The 18,708-nt window shown below is 32.2% G+C and overlaps 1 protein-coding gene and 1 long non-coding RNA gene across 2 annotated transcripts; both read left to right on the plus strand.

Moving 5' to 3' along the window:
• Window positions 1–530: 530 nt before the first annotated feature.
• On the plus strand, window positions 531–8,719 carry LOC145824332 (uncharacterized). The gene is made up of 4 exons (XM_082923974.1): window positions 531–807; window positions 907–1,021; window positions 2,173–2,248; window positions 8,663–8,719. The coding sequence occupies exons 1-4, from the start codon at window positions 531–533 to the stop codon at window positions 8,717–8,719; spliced, it is 525 nt and encodes a 174-aa protein (XP_082780100.1).
• A 33-nt stretch (window positions 8,720–8,752) lies between these two features.
• On the plus strand, window positions 8,753–10,328 carry LOC145823524 (uncharacterized). The gene is made up of 3 exons (XR_014365807.1): window positions 8,753–8,892; window positions 9,905–9,955; window positions 10,253–10,328. It is a non-coding gene; the product is annotated as an uncharacterized LOC145823524 (long non-coding RNA).
• Window positions 10,329–18,708: the final 8,380 nt, after the last annotated feature.

The raw sequence follows: 18,708 nt of genomic DNA on the forward strand, positions 1-18,708 counted from the left end.
ATGCAAATGGTAGGGAGAAAATTTACTTGGTGTAATGCCCATGATAGACACAAATGGAGTAGAATTGACAGATTCTTTCTTAGCCCAGAGTGGATTGAAAATAAATTCAAACTTTGGGGACTACCTAGGTTGGTTTCAGATCATTGCCTTATAGTGCTTATGGAAGATGAGAAGGATTGGGGTCTTAAACCTTTCAAATTCTTAAATACTTGGCTTTTGCACTTACAATTTACACATTTTGTGGAGATTACTTGGAATTACAATTTCAAGGGACTACTGGGTACACTCTACTAAGGAAATTACAGGCTTTAAAGATGGCATTAAAATAGTGGAACAGAGAGGTATATGGTAATATTGTAGCACAATTAAAAGCATCAGAAGATGAACTGAAGGCCTTAGATCTGAGGGTTGAAGTAAGACCTCTGGAGGAAGCTGAAATCAAACAAAAAAGTGAGGCAAGGAATGAAATATGGAGATTAAGTAGAATGATGGAATGGGCATGGCTTCAAAAGTCAAGGTTAGACTAAAATATGAAAGAGGACAGGAACACAAAATACTTTCATGTATTGGCTACTAGTAGACAAAATAGAAATTCCCTCAACTTCATTGATGTTGGGGATGTGACAATTGAGGAACCAAATCAGGTCAAGAATGGGATATGGTCACACTTTACAAAGCAATTTTCAGAAGAGTGGAGGCATAGACCTGTGATAGGTGGGGACTTTAAAAGTGTGAGGCAAAGTGATTCCATTCATATGCTAGAGTCAGAATTTTCAACAGAGGAGGTTTGGGAAGCTGTCAAAGATTGTAATGGAATCAAAGCTTCGGGTCTAGATTGGTTCAATTTACTATTTTTTTAGAAATTCTAGATGGTGCTCAAAGAAGATGTGATGCTCTTTATGGCAGATTTTCATGACATGGGCAAATTGGCTAGTGGCTTGAACAGTTCTTTCATCATCCTTATTCCAAAGAAAGTTAATGCAGTTAACTTAAATGAGTATAAACCTATCAGTCTAATAAGGTCAGCCTACAAAATACTCACCAAGGTTCTTGCAAGTAGACTAAAAAAGTCGTGGTAGCTGTAATTGGTGAAACACAATCAGCATTCCTAGGAGAAAGAAACATACTTGATGGGGTATTGATTACAAATGAAATAGTGGATGAGTGGAAAAAAAACCAAGAAAAGAGGGTTGCTATTCAAAATTGATTTTGAGAAGGCTTATGACTCCCTCAACTGGGAATTCTTATTCTCAATGCTATCTAGTTTTGGTTTTAGAGCAAAATGGATCTCTTGGATGAAAGGTTGTCTCTCTTCAGCTAGAATCTCAATCCTTGTAAATGGTTCACCAACTAAGGAATTTAGTCCTTAAAAAGGCCTCAGACAAGGGGACTCATTATCTCCTTTCCTATTCAACTTGGCTGCAGAAGGTTTGAACATATTACTTATGAGAGCTAGGGAGTTAGGGTTGCCAAAATGAGTAGTTTTTGGTGATAATAATGTGGTAGTTTCTCACCTTCAATTTGAAGATGACTCCTTATTGTTTAGTGATGTTGAATGGTCAGAAATGCTAAATTTAAAAAGGATCCATAGGTGCTTTGAAGTTGTATTAGGGCTCAAGATAAACTATCATAAAAGTGTGGTACGTAGGTTTGGTATCTTTGAATCTGTGCTCAATGAGTTTGCCTCTATGCTAAACTGTAAAACTAAGTCAGCACCACTGAAGTATCTTGGGTTGCCATTGGGTGCTAGCCCCCATAGGAAGTTGATTTAGAAACCTGTCATTAAGAAGATAAAGCTCAGGCTTGCTGGTTGGAAGAGGAGATTTCTTTCCTTTGCAGGCAGGTTAACTTTAATTAAAACGGTGTTATCTAGCCTGCCGGTGTACTACTTCTCATTGTTCAAGATACCAAAAAGGATAGCAAAAGAAATTGAAAAATTACAAGCGTCATTCTTATGGGGTGGCCCTGAGCTAAAGAGGAAAGTTCTTTTAGTGAAATAGGAAGAGGTAACAAAAAGTATTAGGCAAGAGGGGTTGGGTGTTAGAAGAATCAAAGACATGAATGTTTGTTTATTAATGAAGTGGTGGTGGGGGTTTGCCAATGAGGAAAAAGCTCTATGAGAGAAGGTGATATGCTGTAAATATAAAGTTGAAGGTGGGAAATGGCTTTCAGATTATCAAGTAAGGGTCAGATTCTCCAAGATTTGGGGAGATATATTGGTTGCAGCAAATCAAAAGGTCAGCCTCCTGTAATTTTATGTAAATAATCTTCAAATTAGAGTGGGTAATGGTTGTAGAGTGTGCTTCTGGCATGACTGCTGGAATGATGGAGTTAGCCTCAGAGAATTATTCCCTAGACTTTTCAGGTTGTCTGATAAGGATTGGTCACTCAGGGATTATGCTGTCAAAAGAAGTAACTCTGAAAATTGAGTGTTCAGCTTTAGAAGGGCTTTATTTCAATGGGAACATGAAGAGCTCATCACACTTAATCACTCTATCAAACCTGGCCCTGTTTTGAATCTGCATAACAAGGACATAACAGTCTGGTTAGCAACCAAATCAAGTCAATCCTTTGTCTTAACCCTATACAATCACACTGATTTAAAGTATGGTGAAGTCAAGAGTTCTAGCAGATTGGTGTGGATCAAGTACCTCTCCCTTGAAATTCAATTTTTTTGGTGGTTCACATGGAAACATAAAGTAAAAACATCAGTGTTCTTGCACAGAATTGGAGTGCTGGATGCTAGTGCTATCACTGTATATATATTTTGCAAAGATGCCCAAGAAATAGTTGAGCATGTGCGTATCTGGTGTCCTATGATTTGGAGAGTTTGGACTAGTCTCCTGCAATGGTGGGGAGCTCAATGGGTGGTGCCTGGAACAGTTGATGGGTTACTATAGTGGTGGGCTGGGAATAATTTCATGAAAGCTGAAAAGGAGAATTTGAAATGCCATTCCTTTGGTGGCTCTTTGGTCCATTTGGAAGCACAGGAATGATTGTCTCTTCCAAGATATCCAACCAAACATGGAGAAGCTACATGAAGTTATCATTGTTAGGCTTGCGATTTGGTTGAAATCCACATCCAAGGATTTCTATTTTTCAGTCACTGATTTTATGTTTAACCTGGTGCAAATTAGATTTTGTTTGGGTAGGAGGTTGTAATGTTGTATTGTCATTGAGGTTTTGAGGGGTTTGAGTTGGAAACTTTCTAACTCTTTTTTGGGGCTTTGGAAATGCACATGATTAGTCTTGCTATGGGTGTCAACCTAGTTGGGATGCCTAGCTTGGAGTCCAGATCCTCTGCCGCATTTCCCTACGGCGGTCCCTGCGGCGCCCCAAAACGACGTCGTTTTGGGGCAAAATTTCAAAAAAAGAAAAAGATGCAAAAACATAGAATCAGAAGAGAAAGGGGAAGAAGAAAGCAGAGGAAGACAGAGAGAGAGAGAGAGAGAGAGAGAGAGAGAGAGATGAGAAAGCAGCCTCAATTCGGAGTGTCGTTGGGTGTGATCGAGCCTACAAGCTAATGGATCGAACATGGTAGTTAGTTTTGGATTTGGGGGAGAAACTAGGCATTTTCAAAGTGGAAAATTTCATATCAATGGTAGGTTTAAAAGGACTGATCCACAGTCATTCTCAATTTATGCCAGCAGATGATGAAGATATAGTTGATCTTCATGTCATGTGGAAAAAAAGAAAAGAAAAAAAAAAGCATGTGAAGTCGATGTGGATATTTTCTGTGAAGAGGGGTTCCCTAACCTTAGGGTTAGAGAAAGCCGTCCCACTGTCATGGTTTTATCTTCCTTCACCGCCGAACAATTCTTCACCCACCACAACGACATTCAACTCCTACGGCGATCTCTGGCGCAACCTCCGTCGCATCACCACCATCCAGATCTTCTCCTCCGCCAGCCTCCACCACTCCTCCGACGTCCGAATCGAGCCTCGGGTGGGGAAACCCATAAGGTAAATCTGAAATTTGTGTTTTGTGAGTTGGTTATGAGGATCTCTGAAGATGTGTTCAACATTTTTTATAAGAAGATGGTGTTTTTCTCGTCTCTCTCTCTTCCTCCGCTTTCTTCTTCTCCTTTCTCTTCTGATTTTGTGTTTTTGCATCTTTTTTTTTTTGAAATTTTGCTCCAAAACGACGTCATTTTGAGGCGCCGTAGGGAAACGCGGCAGAGGATCCGGACTCATAGCTTGGACAATGATATAACTTCTTTCTAAGCTTTTGTACTTATTGTGTTTTAATGAAATATATATTTGTTTGCTGCTCAAAAAAACGAAAGACTTGCCATACAAACGAACAAAACTTTCAAAAATAATATTTATGTGTAGTCTGGCCATGGTGCTCACCACAATCTACTTTAATGAATTGAATGACTCATTTTGTAGCGCTTCTTAAAAAAGAAAATTAAATTCATCTCATAACTATAATCACGTAATTTCATCATTTTCATTTTTAAGACAAAAAAAAGTCTATCTTTAAAAGTATATTTATTATTTATTTTTTTGAAGGCAAATCATACTATTAAAATTATCAAATCAATATACATTTATAAATATATATGAAAATTAATCTACACAAATCATTTTACACCTCCTTCGGCCTAAATAAAACAAGAAGTAAAAGCAAATATCCTCCCCCCAAAAAAAAAAGAAAAAAAAAACTTATATATATTTTATTCACATTTTTATCTTAAAAAACTTATATATATTTCATTCACATTTTTATCTTTTTTATTTTTATCTTTCAAATCTCTACACTACAACTTATAAGAGTTTTAGAAATCAAGTGTTTTACTGTTTAAAAGTGAAAATTTTGTTGCAAAAGTCATTTAGGAACCAATTTCTATTATCATAAGGATAATCACTAAAAGGTTGTCCCGAAAAGTAAAAAATAAGGTTTTTAGCAACAAAATTTTGAAAATATCACTAATAAATAGATTTTTAGAGACAAACTAATTTGGTCTCAAAATAGTTTATTTTTTGAAACAAAAAATTTGATCCCAAATAGAAAATAATTCATCACTAATATTCAATTTTCATTATTAAAAATATAATAACGACATTTTTCACAATAAAAATATTTAGTTCTTAACAAAATAATTTTATCTCTAAATTTTAATTTCTAAAACCTTAATTTTTTATAGTATTACCATCAATGATCCAAAGACAATCTTTTTATAATTTTATATTTATCAGAAGTACAACATAGTTAATATTGCATAGTATTCAAAAGTATCTAATAATTTCATATATATATATATATATATAAGAAAATGTTTATTAATGTCAATAATATTGGGATATGCGAAGAAAAAAAAGAGTATTGTATATGTAAAAATATATATATATATATATATATATAAATATTATAAGTTATGTAAAAGTTGAATTGAGATTGTAATTTTTTTTTTTTTTGTTGATATTTTTATCTTTCTGTTGATAGCTTGTCAGACTACTTTTCGCATGATTAATATATAAAATTTTGCTAATAAATGCTCTTAAAACACGAGACATTTTTTATTCATTTCAAAATGCTTTATGAATTTCATAAAATTTTTAACCTTTCTATGTTTTTCAAGTTACATTTTATGTTTACTATTGTTCCAAGTGTCCTTGTCAGTAGGTGTTCAAAAAATGAATTAAAAATGTCATATGTATATTGGTCAAACGACAAAATTTGTTAACTTTTTATTTTTTCAGGCGTAAATTATAATTATGATCTCTGTAATTTTTCGCTCTTGTTAATTTAATATTTATAATTTTAATTATATCAATTACATTGAAAGCAAAATAGTTCATTAAAAAATGAATGAATTATTTTAAACGACAATGCTACGTAGCTCAAATTTTGTGGCTCAAAAGTGGCTCAAATGGCCAAAACGACGTCGTTTTGAGTACAGAACAACATAAAAATGGCCAAAACGACGTCGTTTTGGCCATTTGAGCCACTTTTGAGCCACAAAATTTGAGCTACGAGACATTTTCCTATTTTAAATTGGACGTTTTTATCCTTTATTTCTATCAAATTTTTAAAGTGGCATTACAATTGAATTAGATTGATACAATGTGAAAAATTCAAATATAAAATTGATAAAATTAGAATTATGAGGATCAAATTGGAAATCATAATAGTAATTAATAGGAGTTGACTTTGCAGAGTGTTGTGGGGCTCATCACAAGCCTATTTCAATAATTTAAATTGTTCATTTTGTTAGATTCTTTATATATATATTCGCATAAAAAATTAAGTTGAATTAATAATCGTAACATATTTAATTTATTACGTTTATCACAAAAAAAAATTAAAATAAAAATAGATGATTCATTTTTAAAACCACACTTGTCTAGTTTTTTAGTGGCAAATCCAATAAATTTAATAGACTACTATACTCGGATGGGCCTAATTTATCAAAACGAGACATGTGATAAGTTTTATGAGGCCAAACAATGCCCTTCATGGACTACAAGGAAGCCAAATCCTAACTAATTAAGCTTTCATTTGGCATAAGCTAAACGGGGACTTTTTGGTTAAAATAGTCACAAAAAGATAAAATAGGCTTTTTAGCTTAATAAGACAAAAAGTCACATCCAAATCATAATCATTTCATTTTTTCTTTCATAAAAGTCAAAAAAGCCAAAAAAACATATCCCAAACGAGATTTTTAGCCCAAAGTTAAAAAAAATAATAAGTCAAAAAGTCAACCACCATCCCAAACGAACCCTAATAATAAGTATTTGTCATATATATACATAAGTCTTTGCTAATGACTCTTTAAGCCATTGTTTGGGAAGTGGGTTTGGGGATAAAATAGTCACAAAAAATAAAATAGGCTTTTTAGTTCAATAAAACAAAATATCACATTCAACTCATAATCATTACATTCTTTCTCTCACAAAAAAATTTAAAAAGCCAAAAAGTTAAAAGTCCTTCCCAAACTAGGCTTTTTAGCACTAGGTTAAAATAGTCAAAAAAGTTAAAAAGTCAACCCACTTCCCAAACTAAACCTAAGAATTGTCAATAAACATTACAAAATGTGAAAATATTTGTAATCTCAAAGTACTTTTTTTTATATATTTTAAAATATTTTAATATATTCTAATACACTTTAGTATATGTTTTACACTTTTTTTTTATAAATATGTTTTTTGATTTTTTATAAAATATATATATATATATATAACGAAAAAATATTAATTAATGTGACTAAAAAAAATACACTTATATAAAAAAAATATTTATATACTCCCTCTTTCCCAAAATAATGGTCCATTTTGGGGAATTCAACTTTTTTTGATAGTATAATTATTGCACTTTAAAAAAGTTGATTTTCCAAAAATTATTCTTTTGATAGTACATTTTTTGGGAATATCAAGTCATTAATGTACTTTTTATATTGTTTATTAATTTAAAAGAAGGGCAAAATAGAAAATTTATATTATTTTTGTACTTGATTTTTGAAGATAGACTAATATTTTGGAATAACGAAAAATGAAATAAGGGACTAATATTTTAAAACAGAGAGAGTAGTTTAATCCAAACAAGACTTAATAATAGCTTTAAGGACGAATTTTTTGTTTTGGGAGATAGAATGAAGGGGATTGATAGTGAGGAGATTGATAGTGAGGGAATTAATAATGAGGAATTGTTAAATTATTTTTATATAAAATAAAAAATATATATAAAAAATTAAACATTATATTTATAAAAAAATTCCCAATATATAAAAAATAAAATTTTTTTTAATCCCCTCACTATTTTCTAATACCATCTCTACCTCCTCACTACCAATTCCCCTTCCAAGGGTATTAGTAATACTAAGGGATAATAGTCCCAAGGCTATCTCTGCAAATAAACAAGGCATTAGTAATACCTTAGTATTACTAGTCCCAATACCCTCTCTATAGCCTAAAACAAACAAGGCCTTAGCACTTTATTTGACATCAACATGGAATGAGAAGGTCACTTGTGACATGTGGCTCCATTTGGGAAGATAGTTTATGGATTTTTTTGACTATTTTAGTCACAAAAGATAAAATAGGTTATTTTAGTTACAACAAATAAAATATCACATCTAATTTATAATTATTACACTCTTCTCTTATCAAAAAAGTCAAAAAAAATTTCTCAAATCAAACTTTTTAACACATACTAAAATAACTAAAAATATTAAAAAATCAACTCGCTCTCCAAACAAAGTTATAATAACACAAACTAGTTCAGTGAACCTTGCACCCACTTGGGGGCACTGACTCAAATGACAACTTGCTCTGGTTCACTCACTACAACAAAAGTTACGTATAACCACGTTTTTTACACAACGTTTTTTGAAAAACGCTGTGGAAGAGGTAAAGTGAAATTAAAAGGCACGCATTTTCCTTTTATAAACACGCGTTCGACTTTTAAACGGTGCTCCGTCTCCCTCTGTACCCATTTCTTTTTCCGTCATTCTGTTTTCTATATCCATTTCTCTCTTTTCTCTCTCCGTCCTAGATCTAGGTTTCCTCTGTCTCCTCGTGCTTCTTGAGAGATTCACCAGGGTTGATTCCGATTACTTGTTCAGATCTAATTCTAAATCCATCGATTTTTGAATCAATTTGGTTAAAATTTCTTGATGGTTTTTTGTTTTTCTTGATTCTGATTCTGATGATTTTGCAGAGGAAGATGGACCGGTTGAGTTGCACAAATCGGCGAGGTTACGAGATCGATGAGTGAAGAAGGATCAAGATCATCGGGATTGGGATCGGGACTGAGAAAACTAGCCGATTGAGTGAATCCTGGGTTTCTGGTAATCAGATTGAGTGAATATTGGGTTTCTGGTAATCGAGTTGCTACATTAGTGAAGGGATTTTATCTAGGGTTTCGAGCCTGTTAAAGCTCCTTCTCAGGTATGGTCCTACCGTCGCTACTATCCCTTAAGTCTGGTCCTCTCTCTCTCTCTCTCTCTCTCTCTCTCTCTCTCAGATCTGGTCTCATACACAGGACTCACTATATTCCTCGCTCTTCGATCTGGCCTCCCTTCAGTCAAAGTGTACTCTTTTTAATCCTTTCACTTGCCATTTTTGTTCTGCTCTCTTTTCAATAGAATCTCATTCACTTTGATATTTTTTTTTTCAATCTATGTTTGTATATTGGTAGAACATAATTTTACGTATTTCTAATGAACATAGATAATTAGACTATGTTATTCCTTTTTGTCTTGAAGGAAGAAAACTAGAATCCTTGATTTAATTTTTTTTCTAAAAAAAAAAATTTACTATAATGCGATGTTGGTTGTAGGCATTGGGGGTTTGTGCTTGCTTCATGGTCCAAGCATCATAGTTTTTGTGTTGCTGCGGTTTTATGGTAGAAGTTTGGTGTATAAACAGTACTGTTCTTGATGTAGTTGTTCTCAACTCTGTCAAACTTCCTTTCATTTTTTTTTCTGCATTTCTACTTCATATGTCATATGACCTTGGTCTTCAAGTTGAGAACATAAAAATCATTTGTAGTGTTTGATTGATCATTTTTAGCAAGCGTGTCTCTTCAGTTGATGAAGATTGAAACTCAATCCGAATCATTTCCAATTGATTATATCGATTCATTTAATTTTTTATCTCTTTTTTACACCCAATCATCTGCGTATCATATTAACATGCACAGGTTTGGAGGCAGTTTGAATTTCAAGACTGCTATGTAGTTCCAAATCCCCCTCCCCCCTCCTTTATCTAAAGTTCTGCTTGTTCAAAGGCATGCCCTTTTTTTATGTCCTTTTTGTTACTGCGTTCAACTCTGTTGATAGATAGTTTCAGTATTTTAAACACAGGGTGAATGGTAATTGTCTGACTTATTTTCTGTACTTGCAATAAATAATTTATCTGTAAACAAAAATGTAATATAATCTACAATTGTCTGTATCAGTTTCTTGGAGGAAATATCATCCTTGGGAGTGGTCAAAACTTTGTATTAGAGGTATTTCTTTCAATCATATTAGGACTTTGCATAATGGATTGCATGAATTTTTACAATGCAAGTGAGTACAATATTTCAAATAAATTATAAGGATGGATTTTCTTTTGCTGAATATATATATTTTTCCCATGGTTTGTGCATAAAGCAAATGCAATTATGGTCTTCTCCTATGCTAAGGTAGCTGAAGCTGCATGTTTACACATTAAGCTAATGATATTTGAGCACGTCATGCTTATTATTGGGACTAATGTATCTTGTTAGAAGTTTCACTTTTTGTTCTCTTTGTTTTGTATGTAGACTACAGATTGTTGTCTATGTTGAACCCCTTTGGTTCTGCTTCTGAAGGACATCATTTTTACACTTGTGTTCAATGTAGGCTGATGAATATGATGGTTGCTTCTTGGAGGATGTTCGGGACACAAGGTGCTGTTACAGGTGTAGGGCTGTCAATTGGCTACCCTACAGAAGGTGATGGATTACGTGCAGGACTGGTGGTCATTTCAGCTGCTCCAAGCGGTCCTGCAAATAAGACTGGCATTTTGTCTAGGGATGTTATCTTGAAAATTGATGACACAAGTACCGAAACCATGGGCATATATGATGCAACAGAGTGCTTGCAGTGAGTTCTCTACTATGCTCGTCACTTAGTTTTCCATGTAACATTTCTGTTCACCGAATATTATCTACAATCAATTAGTGAGATGTACATTCGCCAGTTTTAAACTATTATTGAATTCCTTCTCATAGGTTATCATGCATTGAACCCTTATTTTAGAACTATATTGCATTATTACTTATGCATACAATGTGTGGTGAGAAATGAAATATTAAGACTGGCAGTTAAAAAGTGCATTAACTTTTCTATCATGATATCTATCATAGCAGCTTATGGTGCACTGAATTTTTATTTTTATAGCTATATTCTAAATGATACTTTTTGCCCAAATGGATTATGACAATGACTATTCATCTTTCGAATGTGATTTACTGAATGATACTTTTATAGCTATATTCTAAATGATACTTTTATAGCTATATTCAACTAGGCTCAATGGCAATTGTTCATTCTCAGAGCAGTTCCTTCATGAGATTGACGCCTTTGGTCTTTGAGGTTTGTTTGATTTTTTTTCGATAGTTCACTTTTATGAGTTTGGCTTCTGGTTTTCCTTCTTCTTCTGACTTAATTTTCTGTTTCCTTCGCTTATTATCCAGGATCGTCTCACCAAATCGTCTGGTATGTTGTTCCTTGTGCTTTGTTTTGTCAATCTTGAAACTAATGTGTGAAGCATGATTAATTAGCATATGTGTTTAACTATGTGCACTGTAGTTTGCTTTGTGTCAGAACATAAGTAATATCAAGGTACTTCTACAAAAATTTATTGTTGTGTGCTTGAAATTCATTATAAAATATCTATAAACCCAACGCAGTGATGAAGACCTCTGTGGTGCTCCACTCTGCTGCTTCAGGAATGTTTTTCCTTTGTTCACACTGATTGAAGGTGGAACAGATTTTGCCTCTTATGGGGTTCTGTTTTTCATTTGTTTTTGAGTTCATACTGGCAGTAACTTTGCTACACTTTGTCTTGTTTTTGTCTTGCACAGTGGGCATCTTACCTACTTCTATATTGTAGTTTTTATTTATTTGTTAGATGGGACCAAGAACATCATTTTTGGGTGCAGTTGCTCAGAGTTTTTAGGCAACTATCTTGGGGCTTTTGTCTTCACTATTGATGTAATGTACACTTTACTTTATATATATATATATATATATATCAATAACTTTTCTTTAAAAAAAACCTCAATCAAATGATTAGATTCAATTTGAAGTGTCGATTGATTGAGAGCCTCTTTTAAGACTGTTAATGTTGTATAAAGAGATGGCTGAGTTTATATGTAGTCTTAAAATTAATTTTTTTACCTGGAAGCAGATACCCATTTAACCACCTCCTTAAATTTGTCTAAAATTTTTTATGACTCCTTGTATTTTGGCCAGATTACAGTATATTTTTTGCAGCTCCTTGGCAGGTGAGCGTATCTACATCTTCATGGTGTAGTTCGAAATATCATTTATTGGGTGGTAATGCTCTATATATTCTATATGATGTATTCGATCAGCTAAATTTTTATTCGGGCATCTCATATTGTCATATTCACAGCATTTCTTGGAAGTACCTTGATATCATTACAATCTCATTGTTTTATTATGTGAATCATTTTGTATCATTTTGAGAACTTACTGAGAGGTGTGAACTAGAGTCAGATTTCTTGTACTTAACCTAGAGTGAATATAATAAGATATAAATGAGACATTTTGAGAACTTGGGGTAGTAATTGGTGACAATGTCAGAGCCAGCTGAGATGTTTCACTCATGAACCACAAAGATTATGAGTCTATGACAAGACTCTCTTAAGGGTGGTATGGTTCGATTTGAGGGTTGTCTAGATAATCCAGTTTGTTAGATGGTTAACATATGAATATTTGAACTATCTGGTATGACCTCCTAGAGACTTTATCAAACTTTCCTCTTGAATTTAAGTTCAGACAGGGTTTTATAAAGAAAGTAATGTTGACATAAGCATCTCATACTGGGCTTGTTAAGAAGCCCATTCACAACCAAGCTCAAGCTTAGGTTTTGGGCAAGATTGCTCCACAAACTAACTCTATTGAAATTGGGATTTACTTGAGGCCTCATGAAAAGTTGGCGCTACACTTATATGGCTTTGGTAACTGTGACAAAAAGGAAAAAGTACCTTACGTTTTAGATATGACAAAAATATGGATAAGCTCTTGGAGTATCTTGTAATTGCAATTGAAGTTGAATATCTTTCGATATGGAAATTAGAATGAATAGGTAAATGAACAAACTTGACAGAATAGGTAAATGAACAAACTTGACAAGCTTTGATTAGGCTCATGAACATGATTGAGTTTGGCCAAACCTTAGCAAATGAAACTTGAACAGGAAATTGTTTTCTCAGATTAAGCCCTGCTCAAGTTCAAGCTCAATCTAAAGTCAACCAACCCCAGCAGCCCATTGTTCTTACTCTTTCTAGACTTATCAACTGAGAGACTATTGCAATTAATTTTGAATATTATATGTTGTTTTCTTTTTCACCAACTTGCAGCAAACCAAGGTTTCGCTCCTCCAGCACCAAGTGAAGTTGCTTGTCATTGATAGCATGACAACTCTTGTTTTAGGGTAAGTTCAAGCTTTTTCTTCTGCACTATATGACTGAAGTTTGTTTTTCTCAACTCTAGTTATCAATTGTCTAACATCCTGCGTAGTTACAGTATTAACTTATTAATTAGCCATTCTGCTTTTGTTTTTGGATGTGTTATCTTATACGCTTCTTGTTGCTTTTAGAAATCAGATGTTGGACATTCTACAACTACACAAAATGATGTTAAAATTTGCTAGTGGAGCAGTGCTTTTGATAAAGCTCAGCCATTTTTTATCAGATTAAATGTTTGGCATCTAAAAAACAAGTTCGTAAACTAGCATGGCCAGAATGGGAACATTGAGATGGATATTTTATAAGTTGGGCAAGGATAGAACTAGGAATGAATAAATTGATGAGAGTTCAGAAGTAAATGCTTTTGGAGAGGGTTTATATCACTTTTGGAGCCAACTTGATGAAGTGATAGACTATCAAACCAAGTTCATCGGATTAGTCAGAGCACACAGATTTCATGTTTGGATCTAATTTTTCACTGTTTGGGGTTAGTTCTAGCTATGCAATAAAGGTTGATTACAAGATGTGTTATTTGCATCATTTTGTTTGGAGATCCTTGCATCATTACAATCTCATTGTTTTATTATGTGAATCATTTTGTTTTGTGTTTTAGTATTGTTGGGTTGAAATAAAAATTTGGTGATGCAATTGACTAATTGGATTAAGATTACGTTTACTTTATCTTTAGCCATAAAGAGAAACTTTGAAAGTAAAACTGAAGATAAAATTTGTTTTCATTGATTGGTGATGTGAGGATAAGAGTTTAGCGTAGGATTAAGACAAAGAACACATTCCAGATAAAGAGAATGTTGGTTATCTATTTATTAGTATTATTTCATCAGGTGGTGCTCTCCGTACTCGAACTATCTGTAATCTCTCTTATGAGTATATATTTATGTGATGAACGTGAAGTTTGAATGTGGGTGTGTGCAAGTGGAGGTGAGAGTTTTGAACCTAACTTGCCATTGATGTGCTAACTTTTTGTTAACTTTATTATTGGCAATGATTATAATTTGTTAACTTTTTATTTTATTTTGGGTTAGCTTTTTTATTTTTTTGACTGATTCCAGTGTTTTTTTGTAGGAGCATTGGCCAGCTTGTTCCTTGAAATAAGCATTGGCCTATGAATGAGTTATTCAATATTTTGATGGTTTTTTAACATTTTTTTGGGTTATGGTTTGTGGTTAAATATAAATAGGTAGGAAATGTTACAATTTTTCTTCTATTGTTTGTCAAATGTAAAATTTTAGCGATCTGGAAGAGGAATTAAACTTGTTTGGTTTATTTTTAATTTATGTGCTTCTGTATAGAATCTTGGACTTTTAGATTTGACCTTATTTAGCTAATAGTGCAATTTGAAAATTGAATTTTTTTTTTTTTTTTTTGTGGGAGAAGCGAATTATTTTGCAGATTTAGTCAGGGCAAATGAAATTTATTTATATTTGTTCATTTTATATTTTTTTAAAATAAGGAGAAAAGATGGCGTTTTTGAAAAAAACGTTACTAAATGTCGTGATATGATGTCAGTGTTTAACTGTAACAGAAAAGATGGCGTTTTTTAAAAACGTCATTAAATGTCGCCATATGACGTCAGCTTTTAACTGTTTACGGTAACGGATGTTTGAGAATTTGCGGCGTTTTAAAAAGCGCCGGCTAAAGTCATTAGTGACGTTTAATAAACGTCAATAACCTAAGACGGCGGCCGTATCCTCGACGCAAGTTATAAACGTCACTTTATCCTTTAACGGCGTTTTTAAGGCTTATAGTGGCGTTTTTTAAACGTCGCTAATACCAAAAATTCCTGCAGTGACTGCACCTTTTCCATATTACCCCACTGACTTTTTAAACATCTACAACAACCATGAACTCACTCTTGCTTGCAAATTGAGAGAGAGAAAGGTTAAGAGCCGCCCTTGCCTGCAACTAGGTGTCTTACTAGTACCCACAGGTTCAATATGCTTTCTAAACAAGGACGGACACTTCCAAACTTGGTTACCCGTTGTAAAGGTGGGACCCGTCATCATATTTAGGGATTATTTAGAACGTCTTAAATAAGCGTATTTTTTATTTTTTTAATTTGAAAAATTAGATGTTTAGATTAATATTTTAATTTTTTACGAAAAAATATGTATTAAAAAATTATATAAATAAGTGTATAGGAAAAGTTAGTGAAGCAGACCGTACACTTTGGACAGTCTAGTGGGCTGGTTAGGAGATGAGAAATGATTGTCTTCTTTTCGGGCTTAAATTGGATGGTGTTGTTCGGCCCGTAGGGGCCCACTACGGGTCCCGTTTGACTAATCGGAACCGTTAATATGTAGAACTCGTCGAATACTATAAGATTGTAAAAAATCACGTTGATTGGATATCGATAACTATCTGATCGTATTAGTTTTTTTGTCAACTGTTAACTATAACGCCATCCATTTTTTATACAAAACTGATTTGATCATCTAGTTAGCGATATCCGATTAACGTGAATTTTTACAGACATATAGTACTAAACGAGTTCTATATATTGCATGGTTCGAATTATCAAAATGGGACCTGTGGTGGGCCCCTACAGGCCCAACATTACCATCCAACTTTTAGTGAATATATATATATATATATGTAATTATTTTTTTTGTTTTTTTCATTGTACTCTCCTTTCACGTTAGTACCTAGAGTGGTGTAAAGTTGGTTTGTATTCAAATATTATATATATTAATTTTTTGTATTTTTAATTTATGAATAGTGATGACTTTTTAGCTTTTTTTTTTTTTTTTGTAACTTTTTAGATTTTTTTAATCACCCCAAACCAGGCCTTAGTATTCATTTAGAAGGTAGATTGGTTTTTTGACATTTTAGTTTTTTGGTTATTTTAATTTAAGGCTAAAAGTTTCGTTTGAGAATGATTTTTTGACTTTTTATGAGAAAAAGAATATAATAATTATGAATTAGATGTGATATTTTATTTTATTGAACTAAAAAATCTATTTTATTTTTTATGATTAAAATAACCCCAAACACAACCCAACCCATCTTCCCAAATGAAGCCTAATACAACTTGCACCCCCGAATTGTTCCCTTTCTAAAGTTAATCTATAATTAGAGATTTTTGAAGAATCACATGAAATTGTTTATTTAGTATTTTTAATTAATAAAAAATTGAATTTATTTTTATTTTCGAATTACTAAATAAAAGTGACTCTCACCCATAACTTTTTTCATTAGATGACCAGTTTTGAATATTATTTAAATAATATCACGTTTACTAGTCTATTGATATATTTTGTGTTCCAAATTTTATTGTTGGAATTGATATATACTCAGCAGTGAGTCCTCTATCCATTATATATTTATTTTTTATTTGTTATATATATATTTTTTCTATATACACTTTAAACAATTAAATTAGACTTTATGCTCCCTCAGCAATAACTCAATCACATGCATAATCCCATCAACAACATAAATAATTAAGCATGAATATGCACCGAACAAAATTTCATCATTTGAGTTGAAAAACAAAAGCAAGTCTTTTTGCTTGATTTTTGTGGTGTACACATATGATAGAATTGAAAAAGGAAAAAAAGAGTAAATAATTTGTTGCGTAGTCCTTTTCAGTAGATTCTATGCATCTGCATTCTCCATTTTAAAGATGTCACAGTTTTTTGGCATCACATGATATTGTCAAATGATGAAGAAGAAGTAATAAGAAGAGACAAACAAGGCATTAATGGCTTTTTCCTCACTCGTCATCAACAAGTTGGACGTGTTGCAATTAGAGTTTGTTTGCAGTCTTTAAATGAGCTCAAACATGTTGTGGGCATGTGAGGACTTCCTTCACACATCTTTCACTGCAATTCAACAACAGATTTGGCGGTGGAGTCGATGGTATTGCCGGTGGTGTAGTATTTGTAACGAGTTTTAAAATATGTTTATGTCTATTTATTTTTTTTTATTTTTTAAATTTGATTTTAAATAAATTTTAATAGAGTTCATCATGAGCATCCTAATATCTTGTTATTTTATAGTGCATATAATCAAGTCGACTACAAAAGATTACACTTTAGTGATTAAAATTAGGCCTACTAATTTTGAAGTTGTGCATTTGAATTTGAGAGTAGTTGCTTTGTGCGATGCGAAGGGTTAATCCCTCTCTACATCCCTCTTGAAATAGGAACTAAATTGGGTGTAGTTTATATATATATATATATATATATATGAACGACATTTTAATTGAATTAATCATGAGTAAAATCTTAGTATTTTGATTTTTTTATAATACATATAATTAAGTGCAGTACAAGAGGCTACTTGTTCAATAATTAAAACTTTATCTATTAACCTTGAAGTTGTGGGTTCAAATTTGAGAATAGTTGTGCAATCATTCCAAAGGTTCAGTCTTTACTCAATCTATCTCTCTTAGACTCTCATGAAATACAGACTAAAGTGGGTGTAGCGTTTGTATATATATATATATATATGGGGTAAATGACACAGGTGGTGTATCTAATTTGAGCGAAATTTTATCTTGATCTCCGTAATTTTAATTTTATCAATTTAAATCTCACACTTGCAATCACATTTGAATGTGGTGCTTTCGTCAATGGCTGTTAGTATTTTAGACACAAAAAAAGGAACATTTGCAACTCACATAGGAATTTTAGCAAGTCCAACGTGCAAGGAAAAAAAAAAAAAAGAATTATACTGTTGTTTTCTAGTTTTTTTTTTTTTTTAATTTTAATTTGGTCTCTCAAATTTTGCACGCGTTATTTTTCATGTAAAATGTTAACAATGACTGATAGAGACTGCATTGATCCAAAATTAAAAGTGTGAAGTTTAAATTAATAAAATTAAAACTACAGAGATTAAATAAAATTTTACTCAAACTAAAAGCATTAAAGGAAATTATTCAATATTTCCGGAGTGCCACGTGTCTGTACTCTTCAATCAATCATCATTTAACATGTCTCTCATATTTTTCAATCACCTAACACAATATCTCACTTACTCACCTTCTTTACTAATCATGATATTATGTAATACCACGTGTCCATATTCCGGGATTACTGAATAATTATCTAATGATTAGAATATAATTTATCCATATATATTATATATACTCCCTCTGTTTCAAAATAATAATCTCTTTTGAGAAATTTAACTTTTTTTTTAGTAATACAATTATTGCAGTTTAAAATAATTGATTTTTTAAAATTACCCTTTAATAGTACATTTTTTAAGAAATATTCATTGTCATAATTTCATTTTCTGTGTTGTTAATGAATTTAAAAGAATAATAAAATAGGAAATTTATATTATTTTTATTCTTGATTTTTGAATAATAATTAATATTTTGAGATAATAAAAAATAGAATAATGAACTAATAATTTGAGACAGAGAGCAATCAAATCAAACTAGATAATAAATTATTTAAACTTAATTTAAAAATTTTAAATTGTATTAAAATTTAATTTATCGTTATAATGATCATATAATTTTTTTTATTGAGCTGAATTCGAATAGCTTT

This window comes from Camellia sinensis, chromosome 4 (genome assembly GCF_055761805.1).
Source record: "Camellia sinensis isolate YWXY chromosome 4, ASM5576180v1, whole genome shotgun sequence".
In the NCBI taxonomy this organism is placed as follows: Eukaryota; Viridiplantae; Streptophyta; class Magnoliopsida; order Ericales; family Theaceae; genus Camellia; species Camellia sinensis.